This window comes from Colletes gigas, unplaced genomic scaffold (genome assembly GCF_013123115.1).
Source record: "Colletes gigas isolate AHSC1104 unplaced genomic scaffold, ASM1312311v1 Colletes_gigas_Sc00001, whole genome shotgun sequence".
Classification (NCBI taxonomy): domain Eukaryota; kingdom Metazoa; phylum Arthropoda; class Insecta; order Hymenoptera; family Colletidae; genus Colletes; species Colletes gigas.
The window spans coordinates 99323-126424 of record NW_025106630.1 but is presented as its reverse complement, the minus strand read 5'-3'; the positions used below and the strand labels follow the sequence as shown (position 1 = coordinate 126424).

Below are 27102 nucleotides of genomic sequence, written 5' to 3'. Positions count from 1 at the left end.
GAAAACCATTATAGGAACAAATAATATTCTAAAGAAGAAGAAAATAATTCTACGCGCTTTATTCGTGTTTGTCCTATAAAAATTTAAGGACAATAAAGTCAGTTTCCACGCGTTTTCAATCTCTTTATCTTGCTTTGCATCTTTTGCCAGCCCTTTTATACGAACGCAGAATCACGTATTTAATATCCTAAATTGCGGTACTGTTTTAATATTGACAGCAGCAAATATTTATTCGTATTGTGCAAAATGTTTCAGGTATTTCTCGCCACAAAAAGAACTAATTCCGAAAGACGTTTTCTGCGTTCTAAAATAATACGCTTCTCATATTGCCAGGCAAGTATAGTTTATACACCCGTGTTTCTTACAAATTCATTTAGCTACCGGTACGTTTGCAAAATTAATCAACGTGCGTTTAGCTAAGACATCTAACTAAAACATCGTCGAACAAAAGTAATTTTGTAAAACATTTCGTTCATAAAGTCGTCAAAGATAATACATTTTACGAAAATAACGTTTTACAAACATTCAAATCTTTCGCGCATCCGTACAATTGTTAAAGGAACACTATAAATTTCGCGTTTAGCGATACGCTGAAACTATTTGCTCCGTGCGCAACAATCCCCGACGATCAACGATCGAAGAAAAATAATTCTGTAGCGAATTATTATAAATATCGAAAACGAAAGGTTCGCAACCCGTCAAACCTACGACGGTACTTTAACCGCGAGTAATCGAATCGGTTCTACGGTTAATCTTTGTAAAAACATCCGTAAATTGGTTCGTCTAAAGCAACGAATAGTTCTTAATTGATGTGTAAAAGTCCACGTTGTTCGTCGAAAAGTACAAATTCGCGTACTCCTGGCACCGTCTCGTCGAAACCCGTGCTCGGCAGTCTTTTTCTTCGATTAATAGACTACCCACGCTTCGAAGATCCATCGATCCTCTGTCCGTCTGTAACATATTCGTTAGAAAATCAACGACGAGCCGCACGAGTACGATTCTTCGCGACCTTTGGAAGTCCAGATGATTCTTCAGACGAAAGCGTCATTTCACAGAAATTAATCGGGCCCTCGCGTGGGCGTTTTCCCTCAAGTGTTTTTGAGATTCCCGCCACGGACCAGGTCGTGTTCGCGCCACGAATTCGTTGTGCATATGCCGTCGCCTCTCCACCATTCGTTCACGTCCTTGTAAAATTTTGGTCGTCGATCGTCGTGCAACATCGCGCAAACGCGACACCAAAAGTACGTGTTGATGAACTCCCCGGTACCTTTCCACCGGAAGTACGAATTGTAGAGCTCGTCGTCGCGGTCCAAACGGTGCAGATACTCCGCGAGCTCTTTCGGCGACTCGAACTCGTCCACGTGGATGTAGGAACGATATGGCGCGCTTCGAGCGTAATCCGTTGGATGCGCGCCCATCACTATAGGCAGGACGTTGTGCCTGAACGAAAGGAAAAAACTAGCTTCAATATTCAAATCATAAAAAAAAATATTTGAATTGAAATAACAGGAAAATTGCAAAAGGTAATCTGGATATCATTGTTTTATTTCGATGCATCACGATTGTGTTTAGTCGAAATCAAACTGTATCTTGTCAATAACGTAAACGATGTTTGCTTTGAGATCATTAATAGTTTGTGATTTGGTAGAATAAACGACAGACTTAACACGGTCTTATCGTTCTTCTTGGAGACCCCTATACATAGTTGTATTTTCAGCTCGACTGCAGTATCATGCATTTCTAGCCGTATTTATTTAACACAAGGAGCATGTAAGAAGTTTTTGGTATTGTTATTTTGTATCCAACTTCCGTGAAAATAATTATCAATTTTTATTTAACTCTATTCAACAATACTGTGGAACCTCGATCAACCAAGACCTTGATTATTTAAATCTTTGTTCAAACGCGGTAAAAAAACATGTTATGAGTGAAATATTACATCCATCTACAATTTTGCATGTTATGTTATTTTTTCACGATTTCATTTAATTTCTCTTGTTGCAAAACACCAAATGTTGCCATTGACTTCTTCAAGAACTTTCAATTCACTTAGAGCTTTGAAATTTTGTGGAGATGGAAATTCCAGACAGCAATGCAGTATTAAAAAAAGTTAGGCGTATGTTTTACCTTTTGTAAATATTTTACAAATTATTATACGATATTTTTACATTTGTATATGAAAATTTTAATTTAAAAGCTAAAAGAAGAATAGAATGTCATATCAAGTCGATTGTGTTTATAAAAAATTAATGCTTAGATGCAAGCTTGACATCGATAAACAATTGAATTTATTGCTTTGCGAATTTCTTCAATATCTTTTTGAATTTCGATAACTGCATTAAAAATCGAGGGGCGTTTATCGAACAGATTATTTAACTAAAGACTTTCATTTGGTTTGCATTTACGCAGGCACTGGATAAAAAAGACAGTTATCTTTATAAAATTCTATTGTTAGTATTACTATCATTACGATTAAAAAAATATACATATATTGTAACGATCAGCGATGTCCCACAATGATGAACAATTAGCTTTGGTCTGTTGTGTGAATGACTACCATATCCACTCGCTTTAGCACTGAACCGTGTAATAAAATTCACGTAATAGGAAATCTAGCGACACAGACATTCTTAGCGTCACTTTTTTATAATTACAAAAATACAACTAACAATTGATTTTTACGTTGTTATATTTTAATTACATGTTTCGTTTGAAGAGTCTTCTTAACTATGACTAATAATGATATAAAATATATACCGTACCCAAGACCGTTCACGAAGAACTTTTCCGTGATATAGTCCTTGCAATTTGAGTTCTCGAATGCGAGATAGAACTTGTAGTCTTCGTCGAGCATATCGAAACACGCTTGAGACTGTGAACGAGGACACCGCAGAGAACCGCAAGTTCCATAAATGTCCACTTGTATGTATTTTGATAGCACTTTCGCGTAATGCATACGTTGATTGCGAGGATGGCAATTAGAAACGAACCAAGCCACCTAAAATTATTGCAAACGAACTAAAATAGTAACTGAATATATCTGAAGCAAACGAACGAAAATCAATTTCTCTCTTCGATTGGTTTAGCTGTATACAGTTATGTATTATTTAGTAGATCATTCCATAAGTAATGTCGCTTCCTGACACTGATTAATAACTTCTACGACCTTGTTCCATCTATCAACCGACATTTCGATTCCATTCTACCTCGATTAAAGCCTTTAATGCCTCAAAATCGAACGCTGTTGGTCAGAAATGTCAAAATCACCATTTTGGATTATCGAAAACCATCTTTAATATTTTATCAAATTTAAAACACATTCGATATACACACTAAAAATATTTTTAATAGTATCTGTAGTTATACTACCCTTATTCAATTCGTTTATACTCGTTTTAAAATTTCTTTTTTGATAAAAATTGTAGACTATCGAGAGAGTACTCTTTGATCCTTCATGTATGATTTTTAATTTCAAATGATAGGCTACAGCTTTCTGCTTAATTTTTACTGATTTTTAATAAAGTATAAAAATGTTATAAAACAAGATACGTAGTACGATAATTACTACATCGGAATTAAACATTAAAGCTTGATTCACAAGTATAAAAAAAATGTACTACAAACTATCAGCTGAGTATTTACAGTAAAATAGGAGACGACATTGTCCGTGGGGCGACCTAATATTTTCTCGAATAAAGTAAAAGCGTAATTACCTTCTTAGTCTTGTTGGCTGCGTAATTAAAAGATTGCGATATTTGTGTAACGCTAGGATCATAATACTGCCACCTTTCGTAGGGAGCGACTATATCGCTGTCACGACGATAAGTTGCCGTCCAATTGATGAATGCGTTCTGTACGCTTTGCGTGTGATAAGGACACTCTAAAAAATACAGCATCCACACCTGTTGAAAATCGTATCAGTCTCATTCGACGTGCATAGCTAAATTTTGAACAATAGCACCGATATGAATTTCCCATTGCTATCAGCAAAAACGAAAAATGTATTGTTCCGTATTACTAAATCATTTATACACAATTTATTTCGATATCATGTTATGACAATACGTGGTTGTAACAAACGATCATTCAACACTTTCTACCGTCTTTGTATTGTCTTTAGAACAAGACCTCAATTTTATCTAAAATGCAGACTGTGTTTTGATAAAGACGTGCATTATGAGGATACATATAATGAAACATTCTTTATGTGTGTTCTGAATGTAAATAGAAGTAGGCAAATGACACACTGTGTGATTTAAGTGAATTAAATAATATATTACTGCTACCCTATGAAATAAAACAATACAGGATTCCATTGAAAAAAAACAATGTTGACACGAGATCTATTAACTTTCTCGGGGTCGAATTATTGCGTTTGAAATAAAATTCAAGGTTAATTAATATTCGAATGTTCACCAGTAGACTCTGGATGTTTATGCAAATGCATATTTTTATAGAAAACATGTAGAGCAATAAGACCTGGATAGAAACATGTTTTATGATTAGAGAATTCGAAAAATATATTTTTTATTGTGCACTTTTTGCATAATGCATATGTTTTTATGTTTTATGTTTAAAAACATATGCAATATATTATGGCATATGTTCTTAGCCCTGCATATATACTTCGCGCTCATGTGAAATATCTTTCTGATGGAATTAATTTAGTTTGTCAGGAAACTCTCTTATCATGACTATATAGTGTCGATAACATAAATACTGTGCTAATTATAGATACACATCAAGACATACTTGTATACAATAGGCTTCAATTGTTCGTTGAGCGTTAGATGTGACACTGTGTTTCGAATTCAGGTAGTTTAGTTTGATTACCTCAGTGATATCAGGAATCGTGCTACTACTTGTACCTATTAAAGTATTTTTAAGAATACCGAAAACTCGAAGAAGTAGAATAGCACTACTCAAAAGTTGGATTAAAGACGATTCTAATTTTGTTATCAATGAAAGCAATGAAAGAAGTGTGTATTGTGAACCTTGTAATAAAAGTATAAAATGCGAAAGAAAATCCCAATTAGTGCAACATATAAATACTACTTCACATAAAAGACACCTTAAAGAAGCAGCTAACACCAGTGGAAACGATACTTCACAGCAGCCACCTACGAGTTCCAAAAAAAAAATGAATTTTACGCAGATTTAACCCAAGGAATGGTTGCTATCAATATGCCTTGGTGTGCCTTAAATAACGATGTATGGAGAAATTTTCTAACGAAATATACTGATCGCACTATTCCGGATGAATCGACTCTACGAAAAAATTACTTGGCTGATTGCTACGATTCAAGTATACAAAATATTAGGGAAGACATTGCGAACCACTGTATGTGGATTTCTGTGGATGAAACCACGAATGCAGTAGGCCACTACATTGCAAATGTAGTAGTAGGACAACTTTGCGAAGATCAAATAACGAAACCGCACTTATTGTGTTCCAAGCAATTAGAAGCGACAAATTATGCAACCATATCTCGGTTTGTAAATTCAGCCCTGCGAATATTACTACCGAATGGTGGTGAGGAAAGAATTCTTTTACTCGTCACAGATGCAGCACCATATATGATAAAGGCAGGAAAAAAACTAAAATTATTTTACGAAAATTTGGTACACATTACATGTATACTGCAAGGTCTACACAGGATTGCGGAAGAAGTACGTCTTCACTTTCCACTAGTGAACAAATTAGTATCACGTATAAAAAAGATTTTTGTTAAAGCACCGCTTCGTATTGAAACATACCGCAAAATATTAACAAAATACTCCTCTGCCACCGGAACCTATTTTAACTAGATGGGGTACGTGGATTGAAGCGGCATTATTTTATGCTGAACATTTTGACAAAATTAAAGAGGTTTGTTGAACTTTCGTTAAGTTAAACAAGTTTATTTAAAGTTTGATTAAAGCCATATCTATTTTATTTTTTATGTTAATAGGTAGTTTAAACATTTAAAGAAAAAGATGCTGCAACAATTAAGACAACACAAGATGTGATCTAACAAGACGAACTTGTACAAAATTTAATATTTATTAAAACCCATTTGAGCATTTTGCCTGCCACGATAGAAAAATTGGAAACAGTAGGTTTACCTTTAAATACTTCGATGGAAATATATATGAATTACATTAATCATTTAAAAGATATACCTGGTGAGTGCGGAGAAAAAATTAGAACAAAAGTAACAGCGATTGCAGAAAAAAATACTGGGTTAACGAAATTAATACAAATTTCAAATAGTTTGAACAATGAATTTGTACAAGATCCAATAGATTCGCATATTCTGCATATAAACTAATTTTTACAGATAAGCGTCGGCAACTAACACCATCCAACTTGGAAAAAATGCTTGTCATTTATTGTAACTCGAATTATAATATGTCACAATAATCATAAAATGTTTTGTTAATTTTGTATATTTTCCCTTCATATTTGCATACTTTTCGTGCATATTTGCATATATTTAGAGCATAAATAGCATATGTTTATTACATATTTATTGGGCATAAACATCCGGAGTCTATTCATCAGTATCCATGAGCTACTTTTCCTTTGAACAATTATTCTACAATCAAACTTTACAAATAATCGCATTAGGTATTTTGCTAAACCAACCCTGCATAATAATATTAAACGAATTATTTCAGTCGCTATTTCACATCGCTATTCTCGTTTAATCTTGGTAGAAAAAGTTACCGATATAAACAATTCAACATTTCTAGAATACAATTAAGCATGTTGAAAAATTTGTACCAAATTACAGTCTTCTAGCAAGGATACAAACATTTTAAATATTAATTATCCTAATTGGATGAATGTTCTTCTATAGTGCATAGTTTGTAAAGTAATATAATTTCGTGTGTAAAATTAAGTCACAATCAGGTGTAAAGAATATAATTACTAATCGCAAAACGTGAATAATCCAAGTAAAGTAGTAGATAGAAAATGTAATATTTGTTAATTTTGTTTCGAACACCAACGTCTTAAACATTCTAATCGATTAAAGTAGAACAATGATTCGTGTTACGTACTTGTTTTGGGGATCTTCTTCGGACATGAGTTACATAATCTTTAAAAAGGATTAAATCGGCGTCGTCCGGATTTTCCCTAACAATCGTACACGTATTTACTGGGCAACGATGCTGAAGAAATATATCAGGACCAACTTTCGCCTCGGGCATACCATGCGGAACCATTATTTTTTTTAACGGTTGCTCTGCACTTGTTTTATTATAATCATAGGGCACAAACATCAACTGCAAAAATGTAATATAATATAAAATTAAAACATTTATTTAAAACGTATCGAAACGAATACACATTCATGTTCAGTAAGGAGAGTTCACAAATTATATCACGCAAAATTAATTAATCTCCTACTTTCCATTTGTTATTATCACGTTTAAAAATGCACAACTTTCACCAACTCTCGAAATAAATATCCTCCTCAGAAAGATATCGAAAATATTACAAAGAGAAAAATTACACGAATGTTACAAATTGAACCTATTGAGTAAACAAATTTCACAGACCGCGAAAAATCGGGAAAAAATCAATTTTTTTTATAATGTTACGTCGAACTTGAAGAATCCACCTCCTCCTTATTTTTCATATAATTCTAGTAATTACTTTGACTGATTTTCATTGAACCTTACTTGATTCGTCACACGATCGTCATACGCGTCTTCTTCGGGCCACAAGTGCGCCAATCTTCGACCAGTTCGATTGGATTTTAAGGCAGGAAAAGGTCTCCTGCTTCCTCCTTTCATGTACCATGGTCTTCTTGATGGTTCCAAGGCATCCACAGTAATGTGTGACACGATCGTCGTGCCTGGTGAGTTGGATACCTTTAAACGAAAGAAACACGTAGCTATAGCTCTTAAATAAATCACTGCTCCTTTAAATGCACGTCCCTTTCGCAACTTCTCTAATGCGGCTAATGTTCCGTAAGCATGAGTTCTATGTATAAGCTGGTATAATTTGAACAGAATTGTACATTTGTGTCAACGATCCAACGGTACTATTATTTCAATTAATTAACAATCTGAAATATTGAATAATTTGACCTGTTCGACTTTTTCATGGCTGACTAATTTTCAATTTGCATTGCTAACTAAGCACCCCTTAGAAAAACTAATGCATGTAATATGTGGGTTGCAAGAAACTTCTATCTTTAAACGATTTTAACTTTTTTGCATAGACTTACAAGAAATGGCACTCAACGATAACACCGTAATTTTGTATCATTTGATACGGATAGAGTTAGAACAGTTTCAGTGAATAATGTTGGAAAAATTATACGTAAAAGCAGCTAATTCCAATGGCATGATCGATGATTCTCGAAATGGTTACACAGACGTGCAATTACAGCGATAACAGTGCATATGGGATTCGAACCTTAGGCCTGACGTTCTATAGCGTAAGCTTGTTGCTGCTACTGACTTTAACAAACATCTTTATTAAATTTAGAAGTGTCTGTTTACTCTGTACCCGTGATTAACAGGATAGATCGCGCTGAATGATTTCTTTGAACATACGAAGATCCTTTAATAAGCAAAGAAACAAATGCTGCTGAAATATTGTTTATTTCATAACTGCTACCCTTAAAAGTACATTAAACGGACCATTTGTTTTATTTTACTTTCGAATTTTTTATCTTTTATGACTACTCAGTATCGTCCCAAATAGGCGAGGATTAATTTGAATTAATTTTAGTGATTTGTAAATAATAAACACATCATAATTTTATTTTGAACGTATTAAATTAATTGAATAATATTCAGTAATTATTGTATCAATTAATATTATATTAATTTACATATTATTTCATGGTAGAATCATTGCTTATATCATATACCAGTAATCAATAGTAATTTCTAATACGATGAAATGATTCTCCCTCATTGTATTTCGCATATGTATTGTGTTGCAATCGCCTAATGATGCTGCAATCTAATAACTGTACCTCGTGCAGAAGCTTTTTCTTCACTGTTTCCAAAGTCTGCAAAACCTGCAACGCCGGTTTCTCCGATTTTGATGGCCGATTTCGTTTGATCTGCGATCAAAATTCGACATTTCTATTCACCATTGCCTGTTGTTTCTACTTTCGTCTACCAGTTGACTAATAGCTTCGATCTACATATACATTTATCGTCGTAACGAAAATTAAAATTCATCTAACAAAGTTATTTTTTAAAAGAAATAATCATCGTCGAGACACAAGAGTTTAACAGACAATACTCATCAGAATATGCAACAAATCCCCCGAATGACATCAAAATTTAGTTATTTCTACGCGTCTGGGGTCTACCATATAACGGAAGCAGAAAATCGTTCGTTCGATATTTAGGTGTCAAACACTTTGACACTTCTCGCGTAACTGTAATAACGCTCCAAATTGTGCAAAGTACCCTGGTCAACATGATACGCATAACCAAGACCTCCAGAACTCCAGCAACGTGGTAAAATTACAAAAGAAACTACCTAGTGAAACTTACGATCAGTGTAATGAGTAACACAGGAACACAGCAAGAGAAAATTCTACACAAAAGACCATACCAAGAAGTAAACATTGATCACCTGAATACACACAGGAAACCATTTTTGCACTCGTTATACGACAAACATAAAACACCTCCCTTCGACAAACTAAAAAGACTTAGAATCAGAAACGTAATGCAGGACACCAAGAATCATAATCGATATTTGTAATAATTTGTAACCTTGTGTTCAAGATCATCAGGTTCTTCTAAAAAGCACAATAAGTACAAGACTATAAAATAGAACGCTGTTCAAGAATATACATACGCATCTAGACAGAAATTAACAGAGACTGTGAATATACTATAAGCAACCGTCACCATCAGTCGAGCAAAGTTAAGAAGCAAAGCGACACTCAACGATGGCAGATTGACCGGCTTTCCCTACGAAGAAACTAAAGTCATCGTTGACTGTCCGGTTAAGGGCTTCGAGGGGCAAACACTTTACGCCTCTACCATTGTCTCTTCGACCCACGTTCGCTCTGAGAACGCTCTACCTGCCTATTTACTGAAGGAAAGAGAGCACGAACTGTTTCAGGCTCTCCCTCTCTCTCAAATATGGAGGACAGACTGTTTAATCGACGCGGCAGGTGCTGGCGGTTGTGGGTAAAGGTTACTGTCGAGGTGTTAGCACCCAAAGTATACTGGAATACGGAGGGATTTCTCCTGAATATCTGTCGACTGTGATGCACGGAACAATACATTAGTTATGCAACGAGATCGAAGAGGAGCGTATTTAATACTTTCATGGCCCCGTGTTTCACGTGAAGACTGTCGTCTGTCACGATTTTCGCGAGAGGTTCAACTCGATGGAAGCTTTCTGTTTCTTTCAAACATTGTCTAAACCAGGGATGATGAACTGGTGACCCTTAATTCTACTTGGCTAGTAAAAGTTTAGGAAAGCCACTCCACGATCATTTGTCTTCTTGTCAAAGAAAAGTAAATGCAGAAGATTGGTAACATAGTAATAACGAGAGATCTAGGTAGCTAAAGATGGACTGTAGCAAGTGATAAGTTTGCTGGTCCTGGTCTAAACTACCCCTAGGTGGTGTCAATTCGATCGAAGGAAATGTATTTTATATTATCAGTCGTTCTTGGCAATCAACCCAAATATGAAATTACAGAGAAGAATGAACCGAATGCATATTTACAGAGATCGTGGAATACTCTTTCGTTGAATATGAATGCTTAATAGAAATTAAGGGTTCACTGATACATCAAACGATAGTTCGTCAATTCAACGCATTAGCTTAATACAATATTAATGTATGAATTTCAAACTACACGATACCTTGGTGTCTGCAGCACGAACTGATTGAGTTTGTGCGGAATGGGGTCGCATACGATGCCATATTTCGTCCTGTAATAGATTCAGGATAACCAACAGTAGACCAGACAGGCATAGCACGTACAAAAAGTATCCCTTCAGAGAGAAACGCGGCAAACCCATGCCGCACGTTTCCTTCTTGTCAAAAATCTTTATCTGTCCATGTGCTGTTGGCCGTCCGACTCTCAATGTCCATTCAGTTTAACTAAAACCAGAAAACAAATTTCTATTAATTTATTAACTCTGCAGAATCTGTAGAAACTTTTTTTTTAGATACACATCGTTAAATGCGAAATTAAAAATTCTTTGACACGCAGAATAATTTTTAATATTGGAACATTATTGGACTAAGAGGCGACTTGACTTCTTAGCTAATCCTTTATTTCATGCGTTGAATACGAAAGGAACAGACTTTACGTACATCTTGAAGGAAGCATACGAAATGATAATATAAATTAAATTAGTAGCAAAGTACACGAAGCATGTAAATTAAATTTTGTTATGCACGCTCGTTCTCCGACAACTGTGTCTTCGTTATACCGAACTTCTTAACCTATTCCACCTGGTCATTGCTCTAATTTGTTTTTCTCAGTGTCCTACTTGATGCTCTTTCTTTCTCCCGCCTGCCCAGGTTGTTAACCTAATTACCCCTGCACTATGTCACTCTATTCTTTGTCTTAACGTTCTTTCCGTCTTAACGGTTAGTCTGCTTTTCAACTGTGACCTGTATATTTGCAAGAGCTAACCCTCGATTCTAGCCTTCGCGAAAGCAGTTTCTTATTACTCGTTGTGAATAGAGTCTTACTGAGAGTACTCTAATACGAAATAATCTTTGCTTAAAGCATTTTATCGTATTTTTGCGTAAATTGGGGAATAATCTAGTTTAACGCATTACAGAAATCGATGTATTTTCCCACTTATTTAGGGATCGAATGTATTAACCCTTTTATATAAGTATTTTGTTTATATTTAAATTAATATATCAAAGTCACTGCAAGATTAACATTATAAAAGGGTGAAGGAATGTCCAGAACAGGGGGTGTAAAAGAAAACTTTTCTTAATATTAGTACATCGATCATCAAAATTGAGCAACTATTGAAAATGTACTTTTTTAAATCGTTTCAAATACACCACTTATTTTTAGACAGAAATTTTTGTATTTTTTTTAGTGTAGTGTAGTTTTTTTAAGTAATTTATACTTTGTAACGAGTCACATAACACAGTAGTTGCGTGATATTTATTAAGTAGCAATATGGAACGAACAAAGGAATAAAACGCTTTTATTATCACATAACTCGGTGGCAATTACGTTTAGTCACGCGCTTACACATTAGTAGTATAAAAAATTGTTTGAATAAAACATTAACGAATCAAACAAGTTCAATTATTAATGAATAAAAATAGTTTGGAAGCTTTCCTCGGAAAAAGGATAGATTTTCGTTCGTTTAAGCGCATAATATTTTGCGATGTCCGTTTTCAAATTTAGTACACTTCACTGTAACGTAAAGTAAACTGTATACACGAACATGCAGCACGGTACGTTAAGAGTACGCCTGTAGGGTGAAATTCAGTAGGGGTGAAGGTCACTTAAGCAATAAGAGACACTTAAGTGTCGCTTGTCACTCTGGGGACTTTGAGTTTTTTTTCTTAGGCCCTATCTCGCGCTTATTTGGCTCTACCTACCAATAATTTAACGATACGAATCTGTATCGAATTCCTACGTAGAGCTATTCCATTCGGGACATTTTCTGCTCTTATGTAATTCACGGCACGACTATGTACTTTTTAAGCATGGTAATACAAATCTGATTAACAATACTATCACATAACGTTCAACGTGCATCTAGAATTACTAAACTATGCAACGTCAAACCTTTATCTTTTTTAATACTCGAAGGATTAACAAACCGATCAGAGTAAATCAGTGCTTCAGCTATAAAAATCATTGCAAGAAACCAATGAATAATACATTGCAGACACATACTCTTCTTTTACATTCCCATGTGGGAAATAAAACACATTGATTACACGCTGATAAATTCCAAACTGAGTTACACCGACTATTCGATAGATCAAACCGAAGTCTTATCGACTGTGGGAGGCGCCAGATTTCCTTATCTCGTTTACGAACTATAAACAGATCCAGCACCAACACCGATATATCGAACTGCTTGCATTGGCTCAAAATACAAAAATTATAATTTGCTCCTATTTCCGACATTCCTCAAGACGATTGTCTGATTTAACGATAAGTTATTAGACGTAAAGTGTTTTTCTCTTGGCTTTGGATAAAAATGACCCAATTTCCGCAAAATGGGTAAAGAATCGATTAGCACTGTTGCGTCATACGGTCATGGGTGCGGCAATGTCGGGACAAGAGGAGGTGGCATGTCCATAACGGTCCAAACGCGTCATTCGGTATTGAGGTGAAGATCGGTGCCTCATATTAGTTACGGACCAAAACCCTACATCTTCTGGAAAATACGAAATGACGCACATTTCACTCATCAAAATATCCCTATTGCTAAGAGACAATTTATTAGCAGCGCCCTTTAGCGTGGGAGACCCTTACATTCTCACTGACCCTTCGGATCGCCCCTTTTTCGCACAGGGTACCCTACGTTATCAGAAAAATCGAAAGCTTGACAAGGTAGCCATCCTCAAACGTCGATACATTGACTGTCACGCCTGTTTCCCGTGTCTAGGAATGTCTATATTTGTTTTAATTTTAAAACAGGAATATTCAATAGCTCGATAACGTTTCTAATAACAGTAGCATTATTTAACAATTTATAAGCAATAGGGAACGTTCGTTTCGAATACTTGAAAGGAACATGTGTTAAACGAAAAATAAAATTTCTTTGACATGATTATTGCGTTCTGTTGGGTTGAGTCGTGAGTAATTAACAACTTAGTCTAAAATGTATTCTCCGTTATTACGTGTAACCTTCCCAATTAATTCGGTAGTTTGTCAATTTCTGATATAAACGAACTCCTTTCAGCAGTTCGTAATGAATTATTCCTATTCGATCCAACCGTGTGCAAAGAAGAATCTTCATTTTAAACAAATTGGTATTCCAAATATGCTGCCCTTCTTATAATAATACGGAATTTTTTAAATGTATTATATTGTAAAATCATTTTATAACGCATAAGGAAATGAGCATAAAAACAGGAGAAGCTGATTATTCATTTTGATGAATACACACTCATTTATTATTTATTAATTCGTGACCCCGTATCAAATTCAGCTTAAGCTATGCATCGACCAATTATTGATGCGTGCGTTTATCTTTAATTAATAAATATCCGCGAGTTTATGGGGAACGCGAAACTAAGTGGATCCGGCAGTTTCAAAATACCAGACAGATTTTGCAAAATAATCTTGCAACGTATCGTGTAAATATTTATGATGCGGGTGCCATCAGAATTCTCCTTCAGCCCATCGTGCATTTATAATGTATGAAATACTGTACAGAATTGCTGTCGTGCATCGAATGTGTCAAGTAATGCATATTCATTGACCAGCTTGGTTATTAAACTTAGCCTTGTTAGCTTTATATCTGCGCTTTCAACGCTGCACTTTGAAACAACGAAATAATAACCGTGCCACAAATGTGATAATAAAGAATAAATGTAACGTTAAACGACCACGTTTCCTTGAACCGAGAAAAACTAGTTTTTAAAAATATTCTGTATAACAAACATCCTTATTAGTAAAATAATTTTCACGTTTTAATTATTATTGTTTTACGTTCCTGATGTAACGAACCGTTTATTACCAAAAAATAGGAGCATATAAATACATATGACAGAATTCTTTATTTTGTTAACGTAACGTAATATTATTTAATGATTTAATAAAATGTATAGAATATTATATTATAGATACTACATTGATATCTGTATGTAATATTTCTTGTTTTCATTAGCGTGTAAAATATACCTTGAAAATATTGAGAACTTTTTAAAAATATTTTGATTACCAAAATTCTCTTAATCTCGAATCTGAAAAAAATATATAAAAAATGTTCATTTTGCTTTTCCAGAAAATTTTTAGGTTCTTTCAGTGACTCAAAATCAGCAGAACTTTAGTCATTCAATAGTACTATGTTCGTTAGTTGACATGTTGCATTTTATAAAAGTAAAAGAAGAAGAATAACAAAGGAAAATTACAGCCCTTCAAGTTCGGTTAATACGTGATATGTGGTACACGCGATCGATATGTCAGTCGTGTTTCATTGTCGCATCAAATTTACGTTAACTCCTATAAAATTCAGAGCAATAGAGGATTTTTTCTCAACCTTTGTCTAACATATTCAAACAAACTTCTGTCAATCGATTAAGATTAATTTACAACTACGATATCCACGACGTCGTTAAATATGTCTTTGTAATCACTATTACAACAGAGAAAATGAAATTATACAGGGTGTTCGGCCATTCCTGGGAAAAATTTTAATGGAAGCTTCTAGAGGCCAAAATAAGACGAAAATCAATAATATCAATTTGTTGATTGAGACTTTCTTAAAAAGTTATCAAAAAATTAAATTACAAAATTTCAAATCGTTCTGAAAAAATTATTTTTGGTTGCGGAGGTCAATTACAATTATTTTTGGTGAATAGACATACCCCCAAAATCCTAGCCACTTTCGAGAAAAAAATTCCTTACCAAAAATATAATGAGTGGCCAGAAACGTTAACCCGAAATTTCATATGAATGTTTAAAACATCATAACTCCCGAATGTATTGAACGATTTTAATGTTTCAAAATGCAAACGATGCGTATTTTAGTGAAGAATATGTAGAAATTCCAACAATATTCGAAAAGTTGATCCTTGACCCCGCAAAATGAGAAAACCCCCATAAAAATGGTCCAATTTTCAAACAGCTATAACTCTTACAATAGTGAATATGTTAATGAAACATTTTTTTCTGAAGTAGAGCTCATGGGTACCTACAAAAAAGTATTAAACAACTTTTCTGTATTGTGTCAAACAAAATTATTAAAAATGAAAAACTAATTTTTAAGGAAAATCGACAGGAGGTAAAATTTTGACGAAAAAAAAAATTTCAAATCGTTCTGGAGAAATTATTTTCAATTGCGGGGGTCAATTACAATTATTTTTTATGAATAGACATACCCACGAATTCCTACCCACTTTCGAGAAAAAAATTCAGTACGGGCGGAACTTCAAACGTTAATAACTTTTTAACGAAACTTCCATGAACAAATTGGTATTCTTGATTTGCGTCTTATTTTGGCCTCTGGAATCTCTCATTAAAATTTTTCGCAGAGGTGGCCGAACACTCTGTATATCGTTTCATTAGATTAAATTTAAATCTCGACTCTAACATAAATCTGTTGTACAAGTTACTCTTTAATGGTCTTAAAAACACGGTATATATCCAACTAAACTATTATAATACCTCGTGTCGAATAATCATTCGAATATATTTCTAAAATAAAAAAGTACTCACAGAAAATGCCCATCAACACTCGATAATGACTTTTTACACGCGTTAATAGGTAAGAAACATGAAATAGTAATTTCACCCACTTTTATCTCTATGTACTTTCTACACACAATATGAATAACTACAACTTAATAACTATTGTAACATTAATTATATTTTATCTTTCAATTATTAAAGGACAACTATGTTTCTTATTATTTATTATAAATTACTAAATATTGTTAGTGTTATAGTAAGAACACAATTTTTAATTCGATAATAAGTTTAATTGAAATTATTTGATTTGTAAACGAACGCACGACGCGACGTCAATGAAAAATGCTAGCTCGTAAGCTACCTGAATATTACTAACAGTCATGAGTACCACGATATCGTATATTGTATATCGACATCTTATCAGTAGTAATTACGACGAGAATTACAAACGAAAACGTTACTCATATTCTAAATACTAGACTTTAGTGTAAAAATTACGCAAAAGTTAGGTGAAAATCTGTATAAATTTATGTTTCCAAGTTCATAAAAAAAAAATTCAAAGTTGTTTTAAAAACACGTTAAAGATGTTAAAATAAATCAATGAGCTGAGCTTAAAATATAACAAAACAAATCATTAAAGAACTTAAAACACTTGTTTTTCAAACAACATTTACAAACAAACACCAATGCTCAATTGAAATAATTAGTAATATAAGAAAAAGAATCATAGATATCACCACTAAAGGACACACGTCGATTATTAAAATTCATAAAATTATCTCCAGAATATACATCATTTAATTTTTTATTGTAGCATTTTTATCCATCTCTAACGATCTTGAAACGTAGCTTGTATTATTTGTATTGCCCAAAAGTATGAATCGAAAGAAATAAGGAAATCGTTTCGAATTTTTACGAAAGATGCATACGTTTGCGATAACTGTCGTTGAAGAATACTCCGTGAAAAAAAGTAGGAAACAAACTGGAACTGAATTACCTGACGCGTGGATATCTCGACTTCCGCTGCTAAAGAACCGTACTACTAACTCTGTAGAAAGCAATTTGATGTCAACTGATCAAACAAAGATTATCAATTTCATGAATATACCCTTCGTATCTGTAGGAATAGTTCCATTATCATAAGAAAGTTCTACATCTAGGGAACAAAGAATTTTGAATGTAGATCACAGTCATATTGTAATGGAAACAAGATTAGTAAATCTAAAACTCTAAACATAAATAGATAAATACTGCTTCTGCAGTCTAGATGCAATAAAACACGTTTGTAATCATTAGAAGGATATTTCACTTGTATTACTGCAATTACGAAATATAACTTAAAATGCAAAATTGTAATAAAGAAAAGAGAACAATGGGAATTTCTTCGCAGTGGAAATTAATTTACAATTATTAAATTAATTGATTTTACTCGTTATTTATAAAATCACTGAACGTTTATGTACATTCCGTAAGTAATATCTATTTGAATCGTTATTTGTTTACAATACGATGACGTAAAACTCTGATTTCTGGTTCAGTATAATTTACAAACACTCATGAACAAGTGACATTTTATTTGATAGGTTAAAAAAATCTCTTTTCTCTTCGAATACATGTAAAGAATTTTTTGTGGACGTAACAATCAGTATTTATAATACTCATAAAACATACCTATTGAAATCTTCTGTATCTAAGAATTCATTTTATTTTTATGTTTTACTACGTTTAAATTGGTTGCAGAAATATTTATAGACGTTGTAAAATTATAGAAGAATTAGAAATCAACAGAGAAGTTGTCAAAAGGTACAATTTAAACAAAATATGTGAATTAGTAAAATTTACTTCAACCGTACGTCAAATCATATTTAGTTTTCTTTTATAAGAATGTAAATTAATAATACATATAAATACATTTAAAAATATCTACTAAATAGACTTATCTTGGTTAAAGTGAACGACTATCACGAGATCATGATATTTTTACAGAAACTGATATCGCTTAAGAATATTATTTTAGTATAATTTAACCAATTATATATTCTTATTGTGCCCCACTATACATGTCTATCTGCATGAGGGTAGCCATTTAAATATTTCTCCCATTAGTGTTGATGGGAAAAATATTTTGTACGAAATTTTTATGGTGTCAAAAGACTAATTATATTTTATATACTGTGGCATCAATTTCGTATTATAATAACAATTAATTGAAGAGGATTACGAAAGTCAAGAAAAATTTATGAAATTATTATACTATTGCAGAGACTGTTTTACTCGTAAGAACAAAAAGAAAATTAACTTTTACATTAAAACGGTATAATTTTCATAATGCAACAGCATATAATGTGTGCGTAACGTGCGTTCGCGTTAAATCTGTGTGAGTGTTCCTACGTCAACAATTAATAGAGCGTAATCCAAGCACGCATTTTAATCATATCAAGATAACCTAAATAAAGTGGCATTTGATTTTTGCCCGATTGCTGCATTCCCGGAAACAACGACAAAGAATATAAATTGCAAACCGTGTAACAGGAAACTAATAGGTTTCACCTATTTTACATCGGCACGCCTCTATATTCCGATGAGTTTAATTTTAACTTGTCCACCGATTCAATATTTTCTGTAAATTCTATTTTATTCCATATTTTTTTTTATATTTTTTTACAATTATTCACCTGGCACCCGTTAGTACATAACTTTCACAGACATCCTGTATGAAAACAACGATACATGCATAGTAGAAATACCTATACATTTAAAAAATTGAATTTGGGTGAGTTTTATATTGAAAAAAAAATCGCATTTAAAAAAAATTAAAACGACAAAATTTTATCGTTCTTAATTTTAATATTAAAAATTATTACATAATTTTAACTAAACCTTCGAATACTTTACGTTAAATATATCGACTGTAAGGTAACGCTAGAAAGACGGAAGAAAGAAATCTTCGATTTCAAATTGATTCAAAGGAAAAAGCGACGATATGCACGAAACAAAAGTAATTTTTTACTTACATGTGTTATGTCGTGGACATGTGCCGTATTATTTTCGCAGGCGGACGTGTTTTGAGTGTAGCGGTTTATTTCTACTATACAATCGAGGTTCTAGAAACTAGAATCTATTCCGAGTCTACCCTAGAATGATAGAGAGAGAGTGCGAGTGTGCGACCATGCCAAACTGCATAGTGGAAATAGATTAGTGTGATCACTCGACTGCAATATTTTGTACACAGGTCTTTATCAATCCTTACGACTAAAGTACTCTGTCATCGCGATCATGATTTAACGCAAACGTTTACACTCTTTCACAAATACTACTTAATAGTAGGGTAAAAGACTCAATGTGGCGTAACTATCGTCTCTGACAACGTTGCAGTTCTTTTTATTCACTCATCAAAACCATAAATTTTCATTTTTATTTTGTTATCATTCGATGTTTTCAATCTAGGAAAAAATACCGTGACTCTCAAAATATCTAGTTTTATTTGTAAATTCAATGTTATGGGAGCCATTACCGTAATCCTTGAAATATGTTTGGCCGAATTACTGACAGTCCAATAACTGTCAACTGACTTAAGTACTGTTAGGATAAAAGATCCAATTACTGTTCCCTTCACTCGCTTCCACAGTACGAAATAATGAAAAATATGCCCTCGCCTCAAATTAAATTTTTATCAACATCATGAAAACAATCTGATGTCATTAATATAAATATCAACTTAAATTGTATACATTTCTTTTCTTCTATGAATTAAATAATAAAAAACGAACTTACTTTACCATACAATCTTCTAAAGAGCCTTAGAAGCTCGATAACCACAATTATCTTTATCAGTCTTCAATCAAGAACTTAATCTTTTCCCTAGTCGACGACTAGATAACTAATTGTGAAAAGAACTACACAATCGATTCTACAACCCAGTGTCCAACACGCTAATACAATCTTTTAATGGAAAACTGAACAAAGAAATCCCATTAAGCGATAATTTCGGTGAAAAGAATTAATTCATTTAATCGAGGTTATACGGGATTATTTTGCCAATTATGCGGTATAACAAATCTAGAAATTCCTACGAGTATCAAAGAAACGGAAACAATGAGATTTATGCAATTATCGAGATATCTGATTCAATAAAAACGAGTACATACCACTTACTTCGTGCGTTCTCACTGCCTACAAAAATGATTTATGCTTTATCTCTTATACAATCGTAAATCACTTATCAACGATTTGCTTTTATCTCAAACGAATAACACGACACTTCGATTGCTCTCTCTTCTAGTTGATAACATAAAATAACAAACAATAATCGCATGTAAGCATCAAGATTGCATTTGAGTTCTGAAGTTTCTGAAATCAAATCTGACAAGGGAAATTTTGGAACTTCGAGATTTAAAAAATTATGAATCTTTGTGTACAAGTAAATTATGACATCTGTAATACTTCACTTCACCTTTAGGGGGTGAAATCAACCCTTAACTTTTGACCCGGAACATTAGCAAATTACTATCTTTAAGATACACATATTTATAATTTTACGATTAATTCAATTTATAGCATTTCTTTATGAAAAGTACACCATTTCTACTCTCAACGGTTCGATCGTTAATGCGAATTATATTATTTTTAATATCATGTCATCGAAATGAAATTATTAATCTTGAAAAATAATTTCGATCTAAAATTTTTATAAGGTATCTTTGGTAGAAATGGCGTTTACGGGGCAGCGTTCGTAGCATTTGTTCACGCGTGTAACACTAAACTGCTGTTACCATTTATCGAAGCTCGACAAAATCGCTTACCGTAATGCGATTGGCGCCAAAAGGCGATTAGTTTACTAGACGCGGTGAACATCTACATGCCTGATCGTAAATCATTGGCCAGTTGCAGTTTTTAATAGAAATCTAGTGTTTTATTCAATGCAGATTCGATCGCAAAATTCAGATAACTGCCATTTTGTTTTTTAGACAATGCAGGATTTAAATATCTCCGCCAATTGTGATAATACAAACAACTGTACACATAGAATTGGGATCGTATCAAGAGGCCAATACGATGTAAAAAATATATCAATGTCATTATTTTTCAGAATTTCTTAGGGTATCATTTTATTGTCACTTCATCCTGTACCCTTAAAGAATACTAAACAATAAAAAAGAAGGCGATCCTCTAGACAAAAATGAATCGAAAATATAGAATAACATTTTTTTATACGAAACTTTATTTTCGAAAAGATCGATTTTGAACGCGAATCTATTAGTTTTGATAGCATTTTCAAACATAGTGTCGTATTATCTGTTTTCCGTTGATTTTACGACCCTCTAACTACCAGTTTATATCAAGTTATCGCAAATGACAAGGTATAGCAATCTGCAGTTTACATATACATATATTGATATTTATGTTGCATTAGGAACTTGTGGCGATAATGCTTCTGCTATAAGTACGTAACTATCCCATCCACTGCCCTAACTATCAGATGGCGATTAAGTTTTCAGTATAATGGAGCACTGTCACGCCTTGCAAAAGGTGTTGTTGACTTATTAAATTGATTTCTTAGCCTCCAAGATCACCTGATACCATACTACTCAATTGTTATTAGGTAGCTAATATCAGAGAAAAATACTATGAAGAAATTCAAAAAAAAATTTTCTAATTGAAAGAAACAATTATTTTAAAAATTTTTTAAATTAACATATACGTTATTATTCGACTGCGCAAAATTTGAAGGGCATAAAAATTCAAAATGTTGGAAAAGCTCTGTCTTTATTGTTTGAATCCCCACTGTTTTCACTGTTTACAAACACTTGATTATAATAACAAATTAAGCTATTTAGAAAGAAAACAATATAATTATTATGTCATAAGAATGATTACGATTGTGTTTGGTCTCATTTTTGTCGTACAAACCTTGTCAATTTATTGGTATTCTCGTAAAGATGAAATGAAAAATATAGAAAGTAATATTTTTATTACTGCATGGTTCATCTCGTGCGCGATAAAAATCGTTCTCAGCTGCTCTGTAACTTTTTATGGAGCTGATTCAATTTTAACAAGTCTGTTAACCAAAGTTATTATTTCCGTAATTTAAGAAGAAAACAACCGATATGAAGACGTTGCTAACTGAAAAATAAAGTATGACGAAATACATATATACATCACAGTACGTATTAGACCACATTAAACATGACATAGAAATTAACACCAAATTAAAATTAATGTGGCATTTAATTAAAACTATATCACTAACTTCGCTGGGATGCGAATGAAATAAAATAGCTGTCCGAGTAATCGATCATGCCCCAGTTATCGAACACTGGGCACAGATTTGTTTAATATTACAAAAACATGTTGCATTTGACGATATCTAGGAACTTTATGAAATGATTATTATTAATACAGAATAATAAATACATATTTCAAACAGTTCATATAACGATTTTATGAAAATTTTATTTAATTAAAACAGAAACATTTCTGTAACGTCAAAATATAATTATTTGTCTTCTTATTAAAATACTTTACAGCATAAGGTTTTTCTAAATCTTATTGCTTCGTTATAAATAAATAACAAAAAATAAAAAACGTGATAAAAGAAAAGTTGAGAAAACTTGACGTTCGAGTAACGTGCAAAGGTTCGATAGAAATAAGTAACACTGTAAATAATAACTATAAAGAGTTATTCTAAACTTTTGCTCAAACTTTTCGCGAATAATGAAACAACAATGAAACAGAACTATAGGCTTTGTATATACAGTAACGTACAAAAGTGTGATCCGCCTCTTTTTAAATAAGCCTATGGAAATCCAGTAGTTCGTATATTCGTACGTAAAGTAACAATGTGCAAAGTGAAACGGCATTCGTAAGTTCGCAAAGCTAGCTTGTCAGAATTTTCTGTTTTCTTTCGAGATAATGCGCACTCGTATACATTATACCTTTTAAAAAGCTTTTTGTGTCAAAAGGGACATCGCGAAAATTAGTCGTGAAACCTTACCGTCAGCGTAACTCGGTCGAATCTCTTCCTTTAAATTAATGATAGTAAAAGAGACGTTTAGTATAGAAACGCAACGAACCTGATCGAAATAAAGTTTAACTCGTTTTACAAGCAAAAAATACTTTTTTATATTACTATCGTTTTAGAGAAAGAAAAAAATAGTATTTGTCTCTTAAATAAATATACTCGTTAATTGCTGAACAAATAAATGCATCGACAAATTAAAAATAACAATAATAATCGTACGAATTCGTTTTTAATATGAAAAATACAGAGATCTAATGACATTATTTATTTTTAGGTAAAATAACTGTTGTTAAGTATTATATTTTGAATTGAATATAGTTACATATTATGGAGGTGTGAAACTTATTAAACTATAGAAAGATTTGTGATAAAAATTCTTTTTAAATAATGTTTTACTAAAATTTTATCTTCGTTTAAAAACTTCTGTGATTGAAACGAAAACAAATCTGTTAAAGTACATCAAATATCATCTAAAGAATGTCGCTGAAATAAAAAGCACACACAATACAAACCGGAAAAGCTGCGAATAAACACCTAAAGCATTCAAGATAATAGTTGATGATAACTGACTGGCAAAACAATTTACATGGAAAACATTTCTCCATAATTTCTCAGCGAGTAATAATAATCTGCAACATCATTTATGTAGAAAACTAATCAAAATGGAAAAACATTTTGTTTAATAACTTACACGCCTCTGTGTACAGGTAATATGTATAATAGATTCGATACTAAGTTTGTATGTAATATGATATTAACGATATTGGATTTTATATTCAAAGTATGTATAACCAGAGACAGGACTATAGAACGGCGGTACTTAGCAGTATAAATCAACTTTCACGCCTACTTTCTAATTCATCCCCTCGTACTTTCAATGGCAACCCTAATGTTTCGCATACAACCATCCAATAAGTAAAAGCAGTACAAAATACGCGAATATCATAACTTTCATGCTGTAACATTTTTAACAAATTTTGTAAAACTTTTTACGTTTGGCAAAAGGACCTAGTCATTTTTTAGCAATACATTTAACTTATGTGAACTATTTTAAAATACACGATAACCTAAACTGCGCCTATAGTCAAAGTTGAGATCGATTAGATTCTATTTCGAATTATTTAGACGAATTTCTATCGGTGTTAGATCGTAGAAACCTTTTCTTCACGACGTGTATTTTCTTCGAATTCTTAAGAATACATATATGTTAAATCAGTGTACAATGCATATGCACGTAAATCGTTAAAAAACTCGATAGCGAATGATTTAAAGAAACATCACACGGAAATATCGAATTAAACAGTTATGATTCAACTTATCTCTATCGCGATTAGGATCTTAATTGCACGTGTTAAAAGGTTGCAAAAACTGTCTATAAAATTTCATACAAGATCCGATGGAACAGTAACCGGACTATGACAATTTTTATTTACATAATTCAAGCAATCGTTTGTAATCCCCCTCAAAATAGCCCCTCTTTGTGTTGACGCAGGAGAATAAACAATCCTATCACTCTTCGGACCAATAGTGTAAACAGTTCTCTATAAGATTGTTTGTACGAGCTTATTTTGCACTACTTTCATCTCATTTTGTTATCGATAAGTAATTGAATGAATGATTTAATACAAAATTATATATAGCAAAATGTCTCAGCACTATAAAATATACTACTGTTCAAATAGAACAAATTGTAAAGTTCAAATAGGTTAACAAAAACATAAAACATCTGCAGGAGTACATCGTCACTTTAAACATTAATAGAATCATTCTCGAAAATATATATATTATTACCAAAATTAATAAATAATTACATTGCTTTAAAAACAGTAAAGTGTACTAATTTTAGAGGCCATTGTAAAGTTCACGAATCAATTAAAACAATTATTTCGAAATAGAATCTACAAATTATATTAAATGATATTTCGCTGATTATTAGTACCTGAACTGTTTCGAACGAGTTTTTAAATATCAATATTACGTTATAGTAAGATACGTTTATTTTGCTTTTAATTGGTAAAAACTTATACAACATGCATAAAAACAAACTTTTCTTATAGTAATTATAAGAATTATAGTTTAATTTAATAGATAAGATACCGAATATTTTAAGAAATTAATTATTGCAATGCTTAAAATTTAAAAGTCATTCGAAAATGGTGATTGATGAGGAAAATACAATATAAATTACAACGATATATAAAATTTTAATCGTAATAAAATATTTGTAACGTGACTTTAAAATACCCAAACGCTTTGAAACTTTCGAATGATAGTGCATCTATTATAATATTTATGTCGAGATTGATGCAACATGAAATCTGTTTCCAAATTCATGCTGGTAACTCACGATTCAACGGTAGCGTGTAAAGTCTGTTTTAATAGCTTTGAACCGAGTAGTGACATGTGCTGATACATGTAGAGCAAAACATTTAAGTTTGAAAACTTGCACGATAATGAATACAACACTATACAATTACGATATTCCAAGAAAAACGTTACACTTTGTCGCAATTTTAGATTAAATGATAATGTGTAGTCCCTTGTCGCTCAATTTCGAATTTGATCTTCTTTTACAACATTCTACATATTCGATAATTGCATATAACATTGCTAAATATAAGAAAACTATCATTCCTGGTTATTCTTATACTTAAACGAGATTTCCAAAAACCGCGCCCAGAAATTAAATATCGACAGGGATTTATTAGATTCATAGAAATCAATGTAAAAATCAGTAACATATAAGATTTTTGTAATCTTACCGAAAACGCGAATGGAATTTCAAACATATATGACAATAAATTTTGCGAAATCAACTGATAAATCCCGACTAGAAAGTAATTCCTCGATACGTACAATGCGTAATAACAGGTACCTGCTAAAAAATGATTTATAAATACCATACGAATATTAGCTGTGCCGTACTACGCGATATTGGAAACGTTACTAGTTTACATACACAGACACGCGCGACCGCGAGCAGACAAAAATTCAAGAAAAAGGAAGACTTACCATTCTAGAAACGCATTGGAGAACGGTACCACATTTTTTTCCGGCGAAATTCGAGTAGCAGTGCACCACGAAGATGCACCTCGATGATGCACCCACCCTTGGTCACATGTCCTAATCCTTTACGACGGGCACCACCTATACACGAGATTATTCAGTTCCGATCCGGCAGTTCACGTTGTAGACGGTTGGCCTAGCCCGTCGCTTCTGTCCTCTCGCTATATCCTCCTCCTACTCCTACTCTACCTCTTTTTCCTCCTCTTCCTCTTCCTCCACCTTCTCGTCCTCCTAGTCTCACCACCTCTGGCCGTGCGCAGTTCCTTTCCCATCCCGTGTACGCTGCGCGTGGAACGCAAACCACCCCCGCCGCCCCATCGACAGCACCCTGAACTTCGTCGGTATTACACATACTGAGGTACCAAGGGGAAAATCTATAAGAGCCGCGGCTGCGCCCTCGCCGCTCCGGGGGGAGAATTTGCGCGCTTAAGCCTTCTTACAGCTTCGCGGACTTAATCGTCGTGCAAAGATGTCCTGTGCGCCCACGGGGACCTTGCCCCGCGATTGGAGATCGACGGACAATGTAGGACGAAGAATCGGTACGCGAAAAAAAAAAAGAAAGGCGAGATCGTAAAATGGCTCGTGACGGGACGAGACTGCGGGGGTGGTTGTGCTCGAACTACTATCGAACGTACACGTGGGAAGTTCTATGTAACGCGAGAGGGGTAATGTTACGAACG

At 33.2% G+C, this 27102-nt stretch overlaps 1 protein-coding gene across 1 annotated transcript; it reads right to left on the bottom strand.

Annotated features, from left to right (window-relative positions):
- LOC122405483 (glycoprotein 3-alpha-L-fucosyltransferase A) lies at positions 1-26556 on the bottom strand. The gene is made up of 8 exons (XM_043410276.1): positions 26369-26556; positions 10844-11084; positions 8979-9068; positions 7669-7860; positions 7045-7269; positions 3714-3902; positions 2763-2998; positions 1-1440 (listed from the first exon to the last, which is right to left on the bottom strand). Exons 2-8 carry the CDS (start codon positions 11000-11002, stop codon positions 1089-1091), a joined length of 1443 nt encoding a protein of 480 aa, XP_043266211.1. The 5' UTR covers positions 11003-11084; positions 26369-26556; the 3' UTR covers positions 1-1088.
- Positions 26557-27102: the final 546 nt, after the last annotated feature.

Excerpts from the sequence above, each read along its gene's own strand:
- LOC122405483 (XM_043410276.1), bottom strand. The coding sequence starts at position 11,002 with ATGGGTTTGCCGCGTTTCTCTCTGAAGGGATACTTTTTGTACGTGCTA. Across the intron at positions 7,270-7,668 it reads ACGATCGTGTGACGAATCAA|TTGATGTTTGTGCCCTATGA; the intron begins GTAAGGTTCAAT and ends ACATTTTTGCAG. Across the intron at positions 1,441-2,762 it reads TTCTTCGTGAACGGTCTTGG|GCACAACGTCCTGCCTATAG; the intron begins GTACGGTATATA and ends CCTTTCGTTCAG.